The 20,827-nt window shown below is 47.5% G+C and overlaps 1 protein-coding gene across 1 annotated transcript in view; it reads left to right on the top strand.

Annotated features, from left to right (window-relative positions):
- The first annotated feature begins 2,577 nt into the window (after window positions 1-2,577).
- The window catches only part of Tiam1 (TIAM Rac1 associated GEF 1), a 119,075-nt gene continuing 100,825 nt past the window's right edge, over window positions 2,578-20,827 (top strand). The window contains exons 1-2 of the mRNA XM_051191808.1: window positions 2,578-2,725; window positions 11,736-12,709. Coding sequence (XP_051047765.1) covers window positions 11,747-12,709 — 963 coding nt within the window. The 5' untranslated portion in view covers window positions 2,578-2,725; window positions 11,736-11,746. The remainder of the gene's footprint in view (window positions 2,726-11,735; window positions 12,710-20,827) is intronic.

The raw sequence follows: 20,827 nt of genomic DNA, 5'->3' as shown, positions 1-20,827 counted from the left end.
AGTGAGTCTGACCATTGAAGCTAGGCACTTTGAAGGCAAGCACAATACTCTTTTTCTCTGTACACTTGGTACTTACTTGTAAAGCAACACCAAACAGAACAAAAGAACCCCCATCCCCAGCAACAGCGCTGCAGAGAATCCTGCTGGAACACTGCAGAACCTCTGGGATGTCTGCTTTATCTTCATCATTCCTTCCACTGGGGCGGTTGGATTTTCAGCCCTGTGGTGTACCTTTCCTCAGCCCCAGTTCACACTCCCCCCTGCAAACTGGTCATGCGATACCTGGCTGGGAGATGGTCCATGAGGAAGATGAGCCACAGGGAGACAGAAAACCTCAGTACTCAGGGTGGTCACATAAGAAAATCGGTGGCAACTGCTGGGCTGTGCAAGCCTGCCTTGTGTGAACACAGGAGCCTTGGCAAGCTGAGTGTGCCCCATTGCCAGCTGGGTTAATCTGGTCCCCAGATTGTTCCATAACAAACGTAAGGGGTGGGCTTCCTTCTACTTGTAGGATTCAGTGGATCTGGTGTCGTGCTAGCCCCTTGTACAGCAGCCCCCCCCCCCCCAGTGTGCTCCTTATGGTCTACAAACATTAAACAGTAGTACCAAGGGTAGCTCACATTTAACAGACCTGATCACTGGGTAGGTGGGCAGTGGGTTATGTAACACAAACGGTTTCATTTAGTGCTCACAGCAGCCCAGTAGTTTGGAACTGTTGTTATCCCCAGTTTTAGATGGTGGTAAAATTAACGGTCTGCCCTTTATCAGTCTGCAAGTGAATTTTCAACTGGAAAAGCCAAGTTGTGACAGATGCGTGCAGCGGTTTTCCCAGACTCCGTCTCCCATCCCTCAGCTTGTTGCCTTCTGGTTGCCTAGAACGCTTTGTGAGTCTTGAAGAAAACTCAGGACACTACTGTTTCTCATGGCACCCTGGCACACATTCACAAGGTCACTGTGGCGTCTGAGCACTCGCAGCCAAGTGAGTGCTTGCTGGCTCATTGTGCCCTTAGCGCATCTTCTGATTACAAAAGAGCAAACGTGGGCTCCTTATTAGGCTCCCTCATGTTTCAGTCACAGGCAAGGTTATGGGCAAAATTTTTTCCTCCCCAAATCAGGAGGGAAACTTAAAAACAAAAACAAACAATACCAAACAGACTCGGCATTGTTTTCCATTTGAATAACATCCTATATTTTTATCCATTCAGTTAGTTCCTTTGTTCGGGTCTAGGAGAATATAGATCGAAAACATTGTAATCCTGGCAGATAGGACAATTTGTTTTTAAGTATAAAAACTGCGTTATCAGCCTCCGTGGCGCAGGTGGAGGACAGCCGCCTGCAAGGCCGCTCTGCCAGCGAGAACCCGGCCTTGCAAATTATTGGCAGCTGGCACGGTAATGAGTCCATTTCAATATAAATGGGTTGTTGCTTATTAATATCTGCCAGTTCCTAAGCAATTCAGGAACTGCTTTGAAATTTGGGAAATTTGCAGAGAGCAGTAGAAGGGGCGGGTGCCTCGGAAAAGGGGACGGACAGGGTGGCAGTGGGGGCAGTCCTGGAAAGGACACACATTGATGGGAGATACTCGTTACACACACATTGTGGGTTAATAATGGGGTATGGCTAGGACTTCTGTTCCTTCCCCTGCCAATGTGAGTCACGGGGCTTCGCGGCTAAACAGCACGTTTCCCAAGATAAAGGAGAAACAAAACTCACTGTTCTGTTCTGTGCAGACGGACGTGTGCATTTGTTTACTTACTACTGCCTGTGAGTGGCTCCTTCCCACACAGGCATCTCTCTCAGGGTTCCAGGTCCAAGGGTTTGTTGCCATCTCGGGTTCCTACCTTGCTGCAACCACCAACGGCGGGTGGTGGCGGCCGGCAGCCCACACAGGAATGTCTGCTTGGAGAGGGTGTCCTGTCAAAGGTGCCCTTCAGACCTTTCTGCTAGCCTTAGTGTTTGCAGTTTCACCTCAGAAAAAACATCAGCTTCAAGGGTAAAAAATGGAGGAACTCACCAACACTGTCTGTCTTGGAGCTGTCCTTGTTGATGTCTTCTTATTAATTATTTTGCTAAGTGCCGTCTATACATTTTACCTAAGTTCTTTCCTCTGTATTTCCCTCCTGAGCTTTCTCAGAGTGTGGTGTTTGCCACCTGAAGGAAATGCATGGAGGCCAAAAAAGTTTGTGGAATTAAGTTGTGGGCCCCCCCCCCCCACATCATTTGTTTCTAGTCTCTTTATGAGTGACGTGCCTCTGTGAGATTGTCGAGGCTCCCTTGTCTTCCTGTTAACACAATTTGGCCGTTAGAGACGACGATGAGCAGTCCCTTGCAGTAACCAGCTGCTGTCAGCCAGTGCACCCACAGACAGGCAGGTTAAAACCTGTGGCCATCAGTACAAATGGCGTTTATGCGCGTCTGACTGAGCCTGCAGTTGTATCCTGGAGCTAATGTCACATCCCTTTATCCAAGGGCATCATATTTCACTTAGAATTGATATTAGAGGACTGATGAACACACTATTTCTTTCTTCTGCCTCACTTTGCCTTTCTGTTTTTCTGTCTCCTCCAGGTTTTTGGCTCATTCTCCCAGACTCAGGTGATTCCCTGTGGGGCAGGTGCTGACATCCGCCCCAACTCCAGCCACTGACATCATTACCAGCCTCAGTATCTAGATGCCACAGTGCTCTTGGGGCCAGTTGGGCTGGGCACCACTGTTGCCTTTTCAGGTAGGTCTGGACATGTTGTCTGAACGCTGTGGTCGAGTAGGAGTATTTGGTAGATGGTGGGAGGGCTACAGTGGGCTGCAGTGTTGGGAGTGACTATGCTGTGTGTACATGGTGGGAAAGGAATTCAGAGTCACTTCTGTGGATTAGAGCTGCACCCGTCTAACAATTGAAAGGCATTAGCGTTAACCCAAAAAACGAGACGGAAAGATGGGGTAGGTACCTGGGAAGTCTTTTCTTTTCCTGTGAATTGCCCTCAGGGTCTTTTATCTCGGAGTTTCATCATCTTTATGTTGGATTATGTTTTAAAAAAAAAAAAGCAAACCTGGTTCCCAGACCCAGCTTCAAAACAATGATTTATTTCTGCTTTGGGCTGTCTTTAAAGAGCAAAGATAAATACGTCAAAATACCAGTCTCCTAAAGCAAAGATCATAGCTTATCCGCTGTAAAACGCACTTGGTCTCTTGGGTTGGGATATTTGTGTGTGACTTGGCAAAAACTTCTGTTCGTGCCTTGTAACAAAGTAACAAAAACTTCCAGAGCTTCGTCTCAGTGTAATCTTAGCTCTCTCCATCTTCTTCAGGCAGAGCATCCAATAGGGAAAAAACAGGCTCCAAACCAAGACCTCCCACCAGAATCTAATTTTAAATTTGCAATCTGTTGTCTTGTGATTTTTTTCACTTCAAATTTAACTTTGAAATAAATACATCTCATCCTTTCCACTTGGGCCTCGGAGGCCTGGTTTCCAGTCACGGAAGGGTAATCGCTGCATTTATTTTAATAAAATTTTTAGATACCTCGGGGGAGTGGAAAGTGCTACTAATAATTATAACGCATGCCCATCGTTAGCCAGCTTATGGTTGGGACTCAACACTGCCTTCATCCACAGAAGTGAAACTTGGCTTGTGCAGTTAACTTTTGACCTCTTTGTGATGGGGACAGGGTTTGTCTATGTGAATTGCAGACCTTGCAGTCCAGTGCGGTGTAGGTTTTGAAGTGCCCTTGCTTTTGGCTGTCTTAGTGATGAACAGGGCTGAGATTTCTGTAGCGAGAAGGTGCAGAGTAAGTGTGCGATGGCCACCGCCATAAGGAGGTGCGCAAAACGGGAAGGGCTGTGTGGAAATTAGTGACTTTGATGGGGTCAAAGTGCCAGGAATCAGAAATAGAAAGGGATACATAGATACAAAGCTAGGTAGACTTCTCCTTATCTTAGACACTTTCCCAAGCCATCTGTTCAGAGCTTACATTTTGTTGTAGCTGTCTGTGTAGTGTGACATCTTTACTCTTTTAAATGGGAAAAAAAAATTCATTGACTTGTTAATGTTTCATTTATTTGCCTTTACTTTAAAAAAAAAAAAAAGAAAGAAAAAGAAAACCATAGTGGCTGGAGAAATGACTCATTGCTCTTCTAGAGTTAAGGAGTTTTGGTTGCTGGCACCCTTGTTAAGTTAGTCAAAACCACTCATGACTCCAGCTGTAGGGCATCCAGGGACCTTATTTGGTACCTTCATACACGTGCGTGTGTGCGTGCGTGCGTGTGTGTGTGTGTGTGTGTGTGTGTGTGTGTGTGTCCATACACATAAAAATAAACCGGATCTTTTAACAAAATGGATTTTGTTAGAGTGCGTACTTACTCTAGTGCAAGACCTTGGATTCAGTCCCACCACCGCTACAGAGAACAGCTAACGGCGGTGAAAACTGAAGTGTCCTGTAAACACTCCATCCTTCACACATTGCCCTGTGTATGAGAGGGACATACTTACTTCCTAGTATTCATGAGGAAGTTTACCTTTCTCAAGAGTGTGGCTTAGAGCTCATCTCTAATAGACGTTTTCGTTTGTGGGTAAGAGGAGTCTTCTTCCAGAGCCGTTTAGTATTAATGGTGGGATCGTGGTTTTGGTTGTTGACTCCTAGCTAGGGCAAGGTAGGGCTAGCCAATCTACTGTCTGGGTTTTGTTCATTGGGATGGAACATCCTTCTGTCTGCCACAGAATGCCCTGTCATTAGGGAACTAGACACCGTAAATCATAAAAACACGATTATAATCTGCTGTGTGCTCAAGGGATGTGATAATTTGCTTACCCTCCTGTATCCTTTGTCCCTTCCCCTGTTTCTCCCCCAGTCACCTGCACTTGCTGGACTGTATTCCTTTGCTCTGTCTGTCCAGGGCTTTGACCAAATTAAAAAGTGTAATATATACAATAAATTATAGATCTTGCCACCCCCTCTAATATTAGTGATAGCTCAGATTTTTCCCAAGCTTAAATTCTCTGTAGGAGGTTATGTTTTCAGGGGGCTAATGTGTTCCCAAGCAATTTGAAGAAGAGGTGCACTGGGCTAAGCAGGCTTTTGTGTGTGTGTGACTCTAACTTTTATGTAATAACTTTGGAAAAAAAAGATGTGTTCTGGGGGCTGGTGAGATGTCCCAGTGGTTAGGAGTGCATATGGCTTTCCCAGAGGACCTGGGTTCAATTCCAAGCATCCACATGGTGGCCAACAACTGTGAGCCTCTGACTCTTAATTGCAAAGGATCAGATGATGCTTCTTCCAACCTCTGCAGGCAAAACACTCATGAACGTAAAATAAATGGAAAATAAATAAACTTAAAATGTGTTTTTCTGAGCATGTCTTTCTTGTTCATGGTGATCCTATACAGCAAAGAGTTGTTCTCTCTCTCCCCTCCCTTTTCTTCCTCCCTCTCCCTCCCTCCCTTCCTCTCCCCCCTCCTTCCCTCCCTCCCTCCCTCCCTCTCTCCCTCCCTCCTTCTCTTTCTGTATTTTTTGAGGCAGGGTTTCTCCGTGTAGCCCTGGCTGCCCTGGAGCTCACTCTGTAGACCAGGCTGGCCTCAGTCTTACAGAGATCCTCCTGCCTTTGGCTCCCAAGTGTGGGGATTAGAGGGGTGCACCACCACCACCCATCTAGCAGTTATGTTTTTCAAACATGTTTATTTTTTCTTGAGGAGATAGTTTAAAGTTCCTCGTGTCTGGGCCACTAGACATCTGTTGATGGCTTTTACCCCAGAACCTAGTTACATTTTCCCAGTTCCTTGGAATGCTACAAGGGGGTTTTGAACCCCATGTTCTGAGGTCCCCGGTCTTCTGGAAAATCTCCTGGTGGGCATGGATCTTGTGGTGGTTGTCCCTCTAGCGGGGAATCTGAAAGTTGCTGGCTGGATTTAGCGTGAAGATGGAAAGCTCTTGGTTGTTGCGACCTTCCGTGTCAGCCTGGCATCGAGTGCCTTAGCGTTGGTCTTGTGCTGCTCAAGGGTCAGCTCAGCGGTAAGTCTTTGCTGTGCTGATTCGAGTCTCTCCCAGGCATGCACATGCAAGGCGTGTATGGGTTTGCACATATTAGGAGAGACTGGCCTGCGGTCCTTCCAGGGCCTGAGGTTCCTGCTCACCCTCTGGCTTCTGTTCAGGAGCACAGGGCTGTCCTCTGTCTTTGTTGCCTCTTCACAGCTGTATTTGATGCTCAGCCTTTGTGCCAGTCTGGGAGAGAAGTTGGATCCATAAAAACAAAGGAGGAACTCTATTGGGTGGCTTCTGGGCTCTTCCTACATCTGTCTGCTCTTTGGTTTAGAGATTTTTGTGGTGAGTGATGGAGTTAAGTTGTGCTTTGCTCCTTACTGATGGTGCATATTAACAATTTGATTTTGCTCACTACTTCAGTGAAACAAAAGCTCTGCCCCCAGATAGTCACCATCCCCCCTTTTATTTAACCTTAGTTTGGAACATTTTTCTCTACATTTCCTTGCAGCATTTTCTTAGCTGATGCCTACTAAGTATTTGCTTTCTTTTTTTTTTTTAAATTGCTTAATTCATTAGAGATGTTTATAGTGGAATGTTCTAGGTAATCTCTAGGTAAAAGGAAAAGGGTTTCGAGGATTCTGCATGTATTTTCTTTAGAAAATTTCCTTGTTTTTAGATTTAATTTTTAGAACCAGACAATTCCATTCAGTTAGAGCTTGATTTATTTGTTTCAAAGTTTTTATTTCAAAATATTTAGAGTCGTGGGAAATATTACTAAAGGGGTATGCCTGTTCACGGTTTCTCTCTTGGCTGCATGGCTCACAAGTATGTTGAGAAAGCAGGGATTTGACACTGTTTAGTATGTGTATGTCCTTTGGAATACCCATTATCTCTGTATGTCCCATATAGTATCTGTATCACTTTGTGATAATATGGGATACAGTATTTGTATCACTTTGTGATATATGGGATACAGTATCTGTATCATTTTGTCAAATGAACTCAGTAAGCTAAGGTACCCTACAGAATCAATCTTTCCTTGTGCATTTGAGAACCTTCCTAAAGATAATTGCTAACTCTTCTTGGGTATTTAATTTGATGGAGCGTAAAGGCCCATTTACTATAATTACTCACTGGAAAACTTGTTTCCTCAGTTTTGCTAAGAGATCTCGGTGTTCTCGAGAATGTAGAAGCTCTACCTATTCTGCCCTTGACCCTCGTCCCCCAGAGAGGGGTCTTTGAACCTTCTGAGCCCACCCTTGTCACTGTGAAATGTTACCACAGCCATCATGCTGCTCTGACCTTCCCCTCACTCTGCCTGAGTCTTGAAATGAGCAGCTCTGCCCTGTGACCATGACTACAGGCAGACAAGGCTACTCAGCTTAGCTATTCCCAAGCTTCTGGCAGGCAGCTTCAAACCATAGAGGGAGACAGGAAGTGCAGGTGGGATTTGTTGGGTTGAGGCAGGAGTAGGGGAGCACAGTTCTCAGACAAGGGCAGTGTGGAACCTGCTGGTCCTGATTATCTGTCTTAATCTTTAATTTCCTGTGTATGGGTGTTTTGCTAGCATGTGTCTGTGTGCCATGTGCATGCAGTGCCCAAGGCGGCCAGAAGAGAGCAGCACCACCCACCGGAGTTACGGATGAGTGTGAGATGCCATGTGGGTTCTTGGAATTGAACCCTGGTCCTTGGTAGGAACAGCGGGTGCCGCCTCTCCAGCCTCCATGCCTGTCTTTTATTGTATGAGTTGTCACCGTTTAGACTGAGGGCAATATCTATTCAGTATTTATTTATTTGGTTGTTTGTTTCCTTTTTATGGAGTATTCACTTCTTGTCAGGCTCTGTTGTGGGCTCCGACAGTACAAGAGGAAACAAAACAAGTAGAACATTCAGCTTTCCTGACGTGTGTGTGTGTGTGTGTGTGTGTGTGTGTGTGTGTGTGTATGGAATTAAGACAAGCAAAGGAACTTATGCCATGATAAACTTTGCAGGGGGTGGGGCGGGGGGAGGCTAAGGGCTGAGCTCTGCAGGAGAGGTTGATATTCCACATTGAAAGGCGGGGACGCCTCCCTCACAGCACCTTGGTGGCTTCAGGCGTCAGTGAACTGAGGGGATTCGTGGGACAGACACCTGTAAGAGGGTTGCAGGCAGAAGGAAGCACATTGGGGAGGGGGCGGCTTGAGCCAGGCCAGGGAAGAATGAATGCCACTGAGATTTAATTGTTAGAAGCTGTTGGTGTACTAAAATTGTGCCTCCTGGATGTAAGAGCTGCCTGGACCACTGCTGATACCCTGCTGAGAATGAGAGATCTGAAGGAAAGGCGCTGGTGAGATCTCCCAGCCTGAGAGCTGCTACAGGTCTCAATATCTCTTAGCCAGGATGCTTGGGGCTCAGAGTATTCCAGATTTCAGACTCCGGGATGTTTGGGATATTTTGGGGGTGGGACCCTAGTGGGAATGCTTGAAGCATTCATATTTCACACACACACATCTTTCGCACACACCGAAGGTGAGCGTACATACCATTTTTAAGGCACCTGAGTTTGGCTGTAACCCTGCTGTAAGGAATGGTGTGGAATCTTCTGCATGGGCATCCTATTGACATGGCTTGGGGATGCTGAACCTGTGTCTTTCTAGATTTTTGCATTTTTACCCATCTTTCATGCATTTCTGTCTATCCCCCTTGCCTGAAGACTGCCCCCACTTTATTGGGGATTGTGTAGTAACCATGTAGATGAGGCACAGCTCAACTGCTCACCTCTGGCTTTTACTGAACTCCGTATGTACTTAGTATCTCTCTGGTTCCAATGCAGAGGTTCTCAGGCTTTTTGCAGAGCTTTTTTAAAAAGTCACTTTATACCCTGAATTAACAAGCCTGCTCTCCCCCCTCTCCCCCCCACAGAGAGAGAGGGGGAGAGAGAGAGGGGGGGGAACCAGGTTTTGTGTGTTTGAAATAAAAATCAGTCAAAGTTGCAGTGGGGATTGAATAGGAAGCTGATGGGTGCAGCTGATATTTTTTTTTTACCTGGGTGTAAGCAGGGATGGGGTTTACCCTGTCTTTTGGAGTGGGGTAGGGCTTGTGTCCCTTCTGCAGTGAACAGTTTTGATTTTTTTTATCCTTATGTTATGTACAGAGCCTGTCCTACTCCCCAACCTTCCCTACAGGGACCTTCGGGGAAAGCTTTCAAATTAGGGAGTGCCTCTGCAGCCCCTGGAAACTTATTTCCTTAACTCCTATTGCTTCATGCTTCGTGCTGACTCTGCCGAAGTCCTCCCCTGAGAATCTGTCCTGGTAGGATTTAGGAGATTTGGCATTTGTCTCCAAGTTCTTGTGCTGAAGATAAAAATGGCTTCCTTCCTACCTTGGAGCATGAAAAGGATCTTACTACTAAAAGTGCTATTAATCCAGCAGAGCCGTCAGCATGATGCATAGGCTGTTATAATTCTAGCGCACTGGGCCATTTCCTTTAGGAACGCTCTCTTGGGGCTTTTAAGTTGATTGGTTTTCTCTTGGCTTTCGTTTATATTCGCGGACTTTTGATAGATGTAATATGGGAGGACAAGTGTGACTCGTGACTTGACAGTTTGGCCTCTTCTTCCTCTCTGCTCCTGTGCTCATATCCCATCCTCCTCTGAATTTCAGCCCATGTGACTCTGAAACTGAGCGGCAGCTCTCCTTAATTCCCAGTCTTCTGTTTATTGACAAAACACATAAGAATCTTTTTTTTTTTTTTTTTAAATGTTTTTTTTCCAGACAGGGTACCCTTGGCTGTCCTGCAACTTGTTTTGTAGACCAGGCCAGCCTCTAACTCACAGAGATCTGCCTGCCTCTGCCTCACAAGTGCTGGGTTTCAAGGCTTGAACCACTATGCTCAACTAGGAATCTTCATCTATACTTTTGGGAAACTAGGAGCTGGGATAGGGGGTGAGTTCAGTGTAGCTTGCTCACCATGCACAGGGCCCTGGGTTCCAACTCCAGACATCCTCCTTCTCCTTACAGATCGATGGCTGTGTGAGCAGGCATGTAGCTCAATGGAGAACATGCGCTTAACATGTGCAAGGTTTTCTGTTGGATTCCCAATACTTCCAAGATCAATAAGACGTGAATTCCAAGAAATTGGTCATGGCCTTTAGTGTTAGAGTGAAGTCTGTGTTTACATATGCTTGTAAAACATGTAGCAAGTGCTAGACTAGGGGTTAAGCTGTATCATGGTCTTGCAGGGACCATCTTTTCCTTATGCTCCTTAAAGATGTCAGCCAGAGAGGCGAGGACGATTGCTTTATTGCTGGTAAAAAGGGGGAATCTTCTTTCTGGTTAAATCCCCTGTGAGAATGGAGCTATGTAGCCAAGCGGGGAATATTCTACCACAGGAATAGTTTAACATCTCGTATCTGGATGGGTTACCTCTGACACATTACCTGGAGGTTTTCCCTGTGTGCTGTAAACGGTAGCACAATCAGATAGGCTTGTCAGAGCTGAAACCACAGCTTAGAGTCAACAGTGGACTGTAGTGATTGCCTTATGTTAGTGCATTTCTGTCTTTTTTTTTTTTTTTTTCCTGTGGTCACCAACCTCATTTTCTCTTCCCTTTGGTACCTTTTGTTTTCTCTGTTACGGTGCACCTTCCATGGCTAGATCAGTTTCAGAGTAGAAGGTGTGTTTGTCATCTCGGCTCACCTCTGGCTCTTAGAATACGGTAGGTAGTTAGCACATGTTTTGTGAATGGGTGCGGTTGGCAGAGCCAGTGGGGGGCTTTGCCTGAGGAGGCCCGGCCTTCTTTCATTTCTCCTATTTCCATGTGGTATTTTGAGTGTGTACTTGGAAGAGAAATGGAGAGGCTCCCGGAGCAAGGGTAGAGGCCACATAGAGACACAGTTGTGAAGCTGTGGAGATTTTCGCAGCTGTTGTGGGCAATAGCATTGTGTCATCCGGTCAGCGTTGGAGACTAGGAATGTGTTAAGGGAGGATTGAGTCAACCTGGTTGGTCCCACTAGGCTGGATGGAGTTCGCTGCCTTCACAGTACACGTTTTCTGTCTTCTGGGCAGCCTGTATCAGATTCATGTTCACAGGTTGGATTTGCTCCCAGAAATAAACCCATTAGTCAGCTGCCGAACGAGGATTTCATTTTGTCCTGCCTGTGCCCCTCCTCCCACAGATCAAAGTTTCCAGAGTGGCTGTGAAATGAATGGTAGCGGTCTATTTTCTTTATGATTTTGATTTGTTAGGAAAAATTGATTAGATATGCATTTTGAGGCTTTCAAGTTTTGATTGATTTTTGAGGTGTGGATAGAATCCAAGTAAAGCAAAAGAAAAAAAAAGAAAGAAAGAAAGAAAAGAAAAGCCCCACACAAGGAAAACCGTGGAAACAAACAGAACCCCTGGCAGAAAGGGAGGAAGAAAACGGCTGCTTTGATGGATGCCCCAGGTTTTGTAGTGTGGTTTCAGTGTTTAGTAAGAACAGGCTTTCTGATGTGTCAGAAGAAAGCCAAGGTGAGCAGAATGGCCGCCTGCGTGGGAGCCACACTCTGGTGTCCCCTGGGCATCCACCCTCTGAGCAAAGATAGCTCTCTAAATACTGGATTGCCAGGTATCAGTCCATGCACCTGCCCACAGCACCTAAAAGCTGTGCTGTTATTCACCTAACCCCGCAGCCAAAGCGGCTGCTCAGCCTGACCCTAAGCTCTCCTCTGAAGACCTTTACACCCGTTCTAACACAGACTCAGTGATCTCCTCTTCTCTTCCTCTTCCCCCCTGTGCCATGCAGACCATAAAGCCATGGGAAACGCAGAAAGCCAGAATGCAGACCACGAGTTTTATGGAGAAAAGCGTGCCAGCCTGGGGCGGAAGCACACATCGCGCTCCCTGCGGCTGTCACACAAGACGCGGAGGACACGGCATGCTTCCTCCGGGAAGGCTATCCACAGGAACTCCGAAGTGAGCACCCGGTCCAGCAGCACTCCAAGCATCCCTCAGTCCCTGGCCGAAAATGGCTTGGAGCCCTTCTCCCAAGAAGGAGCCCTAGACGACTTCGGGGACCCCATCTGGGTGGACCGAGTAGATATGGGCTTGAGACCCGTGTCTTACACGGATTCCTCTGTCACTCCCCGCGTCGATGGCAGCATGGTCCTTACGGCCGCCTCTGTGCAGAGCATGCCAGACTCGGAGGAGAGCAGGCTCTACGGGGATGACGCTACATACTTGGCTGAGGGAGGCAGGAGGCAGCGTCCCTATACATCCAATGGGCCCACGTTCATGGAGACAGCGAGCTTTAAGAAGAAACGCTCCAAATCTGCAGACATCTGGCGGGAGGACAGCCTGGAATTCTCACTCTCAGATCTGAGCCAAGAACATTTAACAAGCAACGAAGAAATCTTGGGTTCCGCAGAAGAGAAGGATTGCGAAGAGGCTCGGGGGATGGAAACAGAGGCGAGTCCCAGGCAGCTCAGCACCTGTCAGAGAGCCAACTCCCTGGGTGACTTGTACACTCAGAAAAGCTCTGGGGTGAAGGCAAACGGAGGGCCGAGGAACAGATTTTCAGGCTACTGTCGGAATTTGGTGTCTGATATTCCTGATCTCGCAAAGCGTAAGATGCCACCGGCTGCTGCTGAAGAGAGTCCTCCGTACAGTAATTATAACACACTTCCCTGTAGAAGATCGCACTGTCTTTCTGAAGGTGCCACCAACCCACAGATTAGCCTTAGCAAGAGCATACAAGGCAGAAGAGCGAAAACAACCCAGGTAAAGCCTCAGGGTTCCGTTGCTGTATTTTGGAAGTGGGGCATGGCTCTTAAAAGTGCATGGGTTTGCTCTCACCGGTACCTCATCTTAAGATCCGGCTTTACCCGGTTTGTCTGGCAGCTGCTGCAGCTGGTATAACTTCTGCTGCGCCCCTCTTCCAGTTCTGTGGGTAAGGGGTGGGGATTGAGGGGCGTGTGTGTGTGTGTGTGTGTGTGTGTGCGTGTGTGTGTGTGCATGCCTGTGTGTGTGTGCATGCGTGTGTGTGCATGCCTGTGTGTGTGTATGTGCGTGTGTGCGTGTGTGTGTGTGCATGTGTGTGTGTGCGTGTGTGCGTGCGTGTGTGTGTGTGTGCATGCCTGTGTGTGTGCATGCGTGTGTGTGCATGCCTGTGTGTGTGTATGTGCGTGTGTGCGTGTGTGTGTGTGTGTGTGTGTGTGTAGTAGGGTGGGAGGGTGTGCTACGAATGGCAATAGCACTATGAAGTTCATACTGGGGACCTGCCTGCTAACGCAGTCCCCCAGCAGCACCTCCCTGGTGGGACTGTCTTCTGTGGACATGCGGGCATGGTGGGGTTGCAGCCCTTGGAGCTCATGTCCACATTGCAGCAGGTGGGGAGTCAGCGGGGCAGCTCCTCTGAAGGGGCGCTTCTGATTCAGGGTAGGCTGTGTCATTTGTCGGCTTCTCTCTGGTGTGGGCAGGCTTGCTGTCTTACCAGGGGCCGGTTCACTTCCCTGTTCCTTGCTATGCAGCCAGCCCTGTCTCTGGAGGGAGGTGTAACAAGGATGGCTGGGTTCCCTGTGTCTAGATTGCGGCCAGGTTGTTTGACCTTGGGCAAACCCTGACTTGTAGAGGTCCCCTGAAAAGTGGGCACAAAGATGCTTAGCTGCTCACTTGGCAGTTTGATGCACAGGAGAGTGGACAGATTCATAGAAGGCTTGGAAGGTGTTCCCAGCGGAAGGAGGGCCCACTGATTTTGCAGGCAGTAATAGTTTGAGTGGCTGTCAGGCAGCCCTGCGTGCTTTGGTTGTTTCTTGAGGCTGCTGTTCCTTGTGGCAGGTTTTGGGGAGCTCAGGATTCTGCCCAGGTTGAGAAGTGGGTAGTGGATTGTGTTTCTGATCTATGAGTGGGTCCGATCCATTTGCTTTGAAAGCCATTGGGTGTCAGCGGTGACCTGCGAAGGCTGCTGCACTCTGGCCTGCCCAGTAGGGGGCAGTGCTGCACTCTCTGGCCTGGCTCCGGTTTGGGTCAAAGGGGCACACTGGCTGTGTTACTTTTAAGGTGGGCCTGCGGGGTGGGGGCCCTGGTGTCAGGCTGGGTCTCTGCCTGAAGATGGGTTTTGCTGATGCCACCAAACCACTTTCCTAGAGGCTTCGCCTCTTCTTACCCATTTGACTTTGGGCAAGTGAGTAGTTGTTTGAGAGCCTTCATTTCTTCACCTATGTAAGTAGAGGCGATGGGACTGAAGACTGCAGCTCAGTGGCAGAGCACTTGCATGTCTCGAAAGAGGTCTGGGTCACATCCTCAGCACCGTGGATGTGCACACGCCAAGGAGGGGCAATAATAGGGCTGTTTGAGAAGATGGAATGAAGTCTTCCATGAGTCACGGAGCCTAGTACTTAAGAAGCAGCCATTTGGGGGCGGCGTGGATTTGTTCACCATTGTAATGATGAGCATGCTTAGTGAGTGGTACTGTGTGGGTTGAAGACTTGGGGCAGTTGGGTGTTTGCACCCAGATCTTGAGTTGATGAAAACTAAGAATGTGTCATCTGAGAAGGTGCTTAGGAATTGTGCATCTGAGAGATACTGTCTGAACTGTAACCTCTTTTTTTCTGAGTTGAGGTTGTGAAGAGTTGGGCTGGAGGGATAACTCAGCCATTAAAGGCTAGGCTCACAACCATAAATATAAGAGATTGTGAAGGGTTAACATCCTACCTGGAGGCCCCTCTAACTACCCTGTGAGGTTTACTACCGAACTGTCGGTTTGACAGGTCACAGACAGGTGGCCTACTAAAGAGTCACATGAAGAGTACTGAAGGTCTGCCCTGAAATTGTCTGCCATCAAGTTGGCATCACAGGACCGATACAAAGAGATACTCTGCCTGCCTTGGCAAAGGGTATATTGACCTGGACAACACCTTTGCCTGGAATGATGCAGAGTTAGTCCTTTCTCTCTGCAAGGTTGGAGAGGGGTACCCAGCTGTATTCTGATTGCTTTCTCCATGGTTCTAACACCAGAGATAGCCAGACTTTTACTTGGCCCTACATGCTATATGCCTTTACGTCATAACCACCCATGGAACAGGGGCAAAGCGAGACAGCGCTCCCCTCCAGATCCGTCTCCACCGAGAGCTCCACTGGGAAATGGCAGCTGATTTCCCAAGTTAATATACAGAAGTGAGATCATCTAAGAGTGGTGTCTCATAGAGCCACCGCTTAATGTAATGCAAAGTGCTATGAACGAGGAATTCTAAGAAGGCCATTTGTATGCTGGCTTGTCTGCTTCTCCTCTGGATGTCCTTGGGTAAGTCACTTACTCTTATAGATCCTTCCCTGTCCAGGGAGAGTGACACCATCTTCCAGCAGGGCTATATGAGGTGAGCCAAAAGGGCTGTCATGCTTGGAAGCCCTTTGTGGAGCCTAGAAAATGAGCGGAAGTATTATTTTGGTATTGACTTTATATGTTGAGTAAGGATCTTTAATGACTTGAAACAAACCCCAGAATTATGCACAACACTATCCATCCACCCACATTTTCCTAGTCTGAGTTTGAGCCCACTGTGTTCCAAACAGTGTATTTTAAGAGACAGTGGGTGTGGAAGCTTCCTTGAAAAGAACTCTTCTTTTCTTTTTCAAAGTTTTGACCCAAGGGACCTCTGTAACAAGCTTGAATCATAGCCCTTAGTCTCCGTGTCGGCCCTGGTGATGTAGCTCTGTCAGCCACGACAGTCCCACCGGAAAAAGTTCCTGGCAAGCATTTGGCCCAAGAGCACGACCTCTCAGCCTGGAGAAAACACACCAGATCCAAAATAATATGGACAATTTCATTTGATTAGAAAATGATCACATAGAGAGGTTTTGGCCATTCTTCCTGTTTTTGTGTGCTCAGGGAGTGGCTTTGTCTCTGAAATGGGCAGGCTGTAGAGTTCTCATGGACGCTTTGAAAGTGTCACGCATGATGAGCCATGGAACCTGGCACACAGTTATTTGTTTACTTCCTGCATCTGGGCACGCATGTTTTGTACATATACACATGCTGTATGTAGTTTGTCCTGAGAACAAATAGAGCAGAATTTAGCTATTGATTTCAGTAACAGTACAGAGTAGGTCACTCCTTGGATTTAAGTGATGGCTGGATGGATTTCAGGCTGAACTTGCCTCTTCGGCGCCTGTTTCTTCAGTAACAGACGGAGGAGAGGGCAGCCTGGTGTCATGCAGAGTCAAGGGTGTCACCAAGTCTGGGCTTGGATTTTTTGCCTCCATTTTGGTTGTTTAACCTCACAAATATGTGTGGTTTTTTTTTGTTTTTGTTTTTGTTTTTTGTTTTTGTTTTTTTTTTTTTTTTTTTTTTGTTTTGTTTTTTTTTTGTTTTCTTCCCTCAAAGGAATCGTCTCCTGGGGCGATTCCGTATTCTAGGAGGGAGTGAATGGACAACTTAGAGCATGGGCTCTCCAAATTAAGCCAGTGAGGAGTGGCTTTGGTTAAGAAGGCAAGGCGTGGCTTCATGCTCTGGGGTTCCATCTTCTGCATCTCTGAGGCCTTTAAAGGACGGGGGAGAGGAGGGGACAGTGCCACTGGTGTTCTGTCTTATGGCAGGCTCAGAGTGTCTGTGGAGTGCCTGAGGGGAGTTTTGGCTTGGGGCCATTGTACACACTTGAGGAGCCTTCCATCCGTCCAAACGGGAAGTGAAGGAATGGGACTCCCTTCTACTAAGCCTGTGGCAAGGAGCAACAGAATCTAGAGAGCTTGGGGAGATCTCGCTGAGGTGTGATGGCCTGTCGCCAACATCTCAGCAGCCCCAGGAAACCTGTGCACCTTGCTGTCTATCTAGTGGGAACAGGAAGAGGCAGAGAGCTCTGCTAGACCTTGGGGATTCATCTCAGCCTAGTTTCAAGATGGCAACTTCTTGGAGGAACCTCACAGATCCTCTCTGCCCGACTCCATAGCTTTTCAGGGCAGAAGGGTGTTAGTCAGTGTTCTCTTGGTGTGAAGAGACACCGTGACCGCAACGACCTTACAAGAGAAAGCATTTCATTGGGGCTGGCTTACGGCTTCAGAAGTGTAGTCCGTTATCATCATGGTGGGGAGCATGGCAGCGTGCAGGCAGAGGTGGTGCTGAATTGAGACTGTTACACCTCGCAGGCAGGAGGAAATCGGCTGACACACTGAGCATAGGGGACCTCAAAGCCTGTCCCACAGTGACACCCTTCCTCCAACAAGGCCACACCTCCTAGTCCTCTCAGACGGTGCCACTGCATGGTGACCAAGTGTTCAAATCTATGAGCCCGTGGGGCCCGTTCTCATCTAACCACCAAAGGACCTGAAGAACTTAGGTGTAAGATCGCAAAACCCTGGCCTTCTGACTCCATAGTGTTTCCACTTTGTTCTAGAGACCGCCCTCCATGGCAGTACCTTCCACAGCCTTAGACTGTCTGTAAGGTTAAAACCCTCAATTCTGTCCAAGGAAAAAGGGCCTTGTCAGCTAAAAGTGAAATTGGTACTGCCCATTCTCATTAGATGGCTAGGGGAATTTGAGAAGCTGTCCCTGGTTTTCCCCTTGATGAACGGATAATAGACTTGATTTTACTAAGATGAGGAGCCTCTGTTTGATTTTTCTGAGATAGAGTTTCTCATTTTAATAGTTCTGTCCTGGAACTCCCTTTGTAGACCAGGCTGGCCTTGAACTCACAGAGATTCACCTGCTTCTGCCTCCCCAGTGCTGGGGTTAAAGGTATGTGCCACCATGCGTGGCTTGAAGAGTCTAGTATTAGATCAGAAGAGTATCTAAATTCCTAGAAAAATCATGATTTTTAAATTTAGCTTACATGACTCAGAAAACGAGTGTATTATCTGAGCTGGAAATTGGCCCTGTAGCTGAATGAGCCTTTACCTTTGTCCTGGATACTTTGAGAACCAGCTAAAAACCTTGTTCTGACATAAACGTATAGACCACACCTTTTTGTATATCTTTGGGGTTCATGGGTCCCCTAAAGTCCATTTAGAGATGCCTGGTTAAGTGTTATTTTGTTGAGTGCTAGAGGGTTGGCCCCTCAGTCATAAGAGGACTGGCTGCTCTTGCAGAGGACCCGAGTTCAGTTTCCAGCACCCACACAGCTCCTCACAACCATTTGTGACTCCATTTTCAGGGAATTTGATGCCCCCTGCTGGCCTCAGTGGGCTCCTGCACACACGTGGTTTATGTGTGCACACTCGGGCACACATACACATAAAATAAGTAAACTGTTTAAGGGACTACTTTAAAAAAAAAAAAAAAAACATTCTTACATTCGTGCCTCATGAAACGAAATATTTTCATGTGGGATCTTTTCCCAGAGCCTCTCTCTTTTTCCCCCTTCTACCTTTCTGTATGGGGGGAGGGGGATATTTCCATCTTTGTCTCACTGTTTTTGGCATGTAAATTCTGAAGTGAGATGCTTGTTTTGAAAACAAGCCCATCCACTTCCAACAAGGAGTCTGACTCCTTTGCCAAGATCTTTCTGGAGGCAGTGGGTGGTGGGTGGGAGACGGGCTAACAGCTACAGCCACACTTCCCAGACCACTTTGTGCACTCCAGAGATATTTTAGACATCGAGGAGCTTCTGTTTATATGGGGTATGCCTTGAAATAGTCATCACTTCAGCAATTGAAATAGAATGTAAGAAATGCCCATTAATTCATTTAAAATTAAGAACAGCCCAATTTCACACTCATGTAAATATCTTTACATTTAAATTTTTATTATCTAAAATTAAGCATAGTTGTGTGGAGAGGCTTTGTTTGGTGTTAGCACGAGTCTCTGACTTCTGGCTCACAGGAAAGCATCAGTCTCCAGTCTAAGCCTTGTCCGTTTACAGGGTGCTGCTCAACTCTCCTCTCTCTGCTCAGGGATCTGGGAAAGAAAGAGCTGCGGGGACCCCTTGCATGTATGTATCCCAGGGACCTCGGGTCCATTCTTGGATTGCTACTCATTTATAGTAAAAGAGGCGAGGAAGTTCAAGTTTGTGGGGGGGGGATCCCAGTCTTTTAATATAGTGCACCAGTAGAGAAGAGTGTGTGCCTCCTCACAACAGTGTGTGGGGGTGATGATTGGACGCCCAGCTCGTGGGACGGGGCTAGGATGAGGGTGTGAGGGCCTGCTGGGTGTGGTCACGAAGCCAGCCTGACAAGGTCCTCAGAACCGAGTGAAGAACTCAGTCCTCAAACCTACTTTTCATTTGTCAACCGTGCCCAGCTGACGTGGGATGGCCCACTGATAAGAGCTCTGGGTCCACAAGATAACCCAGTTTCCGCTCTGAGTTCATGTATGCGTCATAAAAAAATATGAAATAAAAAATTTAAATGAAATGTGGTTTGTATCCACCGAAGACGCACAGAGCTGCTTGGAGTTGCAAATGTAAGCTTTACGGCAGAGACTCATTTGTCATCTCAACTTCAGGCGAGCCTTAGTGAGCTTGGCAGTGACTAAACCTTCACATCAAAGTAAAATGTTTTTCCACAAGAAACTGTTTTCCTTGTCTTGAGATAGTGGTGGGAAATGAGCAGCAGTTAGTTCATTCAGTAATTATTTTTGAAGTGCCTATCCTGTGCCAGGCGCTATTCTTGGCACTTGGGATGTGTCGAAGAGAGACACTCCAGAGCTCTTAGAGTGAGTTGTGGTGAAACGGGGGTGTGCGTGGCGCAAACTAGATAGTGCAGTAGTAAGTGATGCCATGTAGAAGCAAGGCGGGCGGGGTGGGGGTGGAGGGGGTGTGGCAGGCCACTTCAGATTGGGAGGTCAGGGTGTGACCTTGAGAGAGGTCAGACTTGGGGCTTGAAGGAGAGGAGGGGGCTGGGCATTGAGCTGTGGGGGGGGAGGGGGGCTACCTAACACATCTGAGGACGCAGCAAGGGTCCCGGTGTGGCTGCAGAGTTGGACTGGCAAGAAGTGGAGGATGCAGAGGGGTTGGCATGGCAACTGCTGGACTTAAAGGAAGACTTGCGGTAGAAAAGAAGGAGCATGGGTATTCCTGCAACCATGGCCTCCAAGGAGTGTCTCCGTTCACCCAGAGTCAGGTGCTGATGCTAGGCATTTGTGCAGGGTCATGAGTGGCAGGCTCTGGAACCCTCCCTATTGTGCTGGGAGAGCTTATCTGGCAATAGTGTGTGACCCTGGATTAGTGGAAGGAAGCGCTCCGTGATAACGGCTGTGGAGGTAGCAAGGGAAAAAGCGGACCCTGTAGGTGGTACAGGAAGTAGAGGGAGGGTGGCTCCGAGGCGGAAGCTCATCCATAGCGGAGCGGAGCGGGTGAAGAGCTGGGGATGACTCATGCCACTTAGAGCATAGAGGACTTAGAGCACTCAAGCATCAGGAGTTACCTGAAGAAATGGTTCCAGTATTTGCTACTGTGTATTGGGTTCCCTTTTTATTTAGTAGAGCTACACAGAGAAACCCTGTCTTGAAAAACCAAACAAACAAGCAAAAAAAAAAAAAAAAAAAAAAAAAAAAAAGGAAAAAGGTAAAAAGATTTGACTTCCAGCGGTTGCATTGAAAGAGGTCATGAGCTCCCACTGCTGACTTAGCAAGCTGTGGATGGAGCTACTGTCTTGGGAGAGGGTGATAAGGGGAGAGAGGGCTGCTCTTCTGTTCTAGCAAGTGCCAGGTAACTGCTAATTCACAGTAGGTTATGCGGACATTTTCCTATTTGCTGTGCTGTTCTGAGAGTGTAGAGATGACTTAAAAGCCTAATTAGCATTAAGCTCCCACCTCTCTGCCTGCATGTTTTTCTCGTGAGATTTGTTTGTACCGGATTCCTCAGAGGCAAGCAAGCTCCCTTCCATGTTGGTATGAGAAGCTTGTAACTATGGTTAGGCCTGCAAGAAAGGGCTCACATGGTGATGATGGTGATGACAGCAATTATGGTT

The sequence above is a fragment of the Phodopus roborovskii genome, unplaced genomic scaffold (genome assembly GCF_943737965.1).
Source record: "Phodopus roborovskii unplaced genomic scaffold, PHOROB, whole genome shotgun sequence".
Taxonomy (NCBI): Eukaryota; Metazoa; Chordata; class Mammalia; order Rodentia; family Cricetidae; genus Phodopus; species Phodopus roborovskii.
The sequence above is the reverse complement of the archived record's forward strand: the minus strand, read 5'-3'. Positions and strand labels throughout refer to the sequence as shown.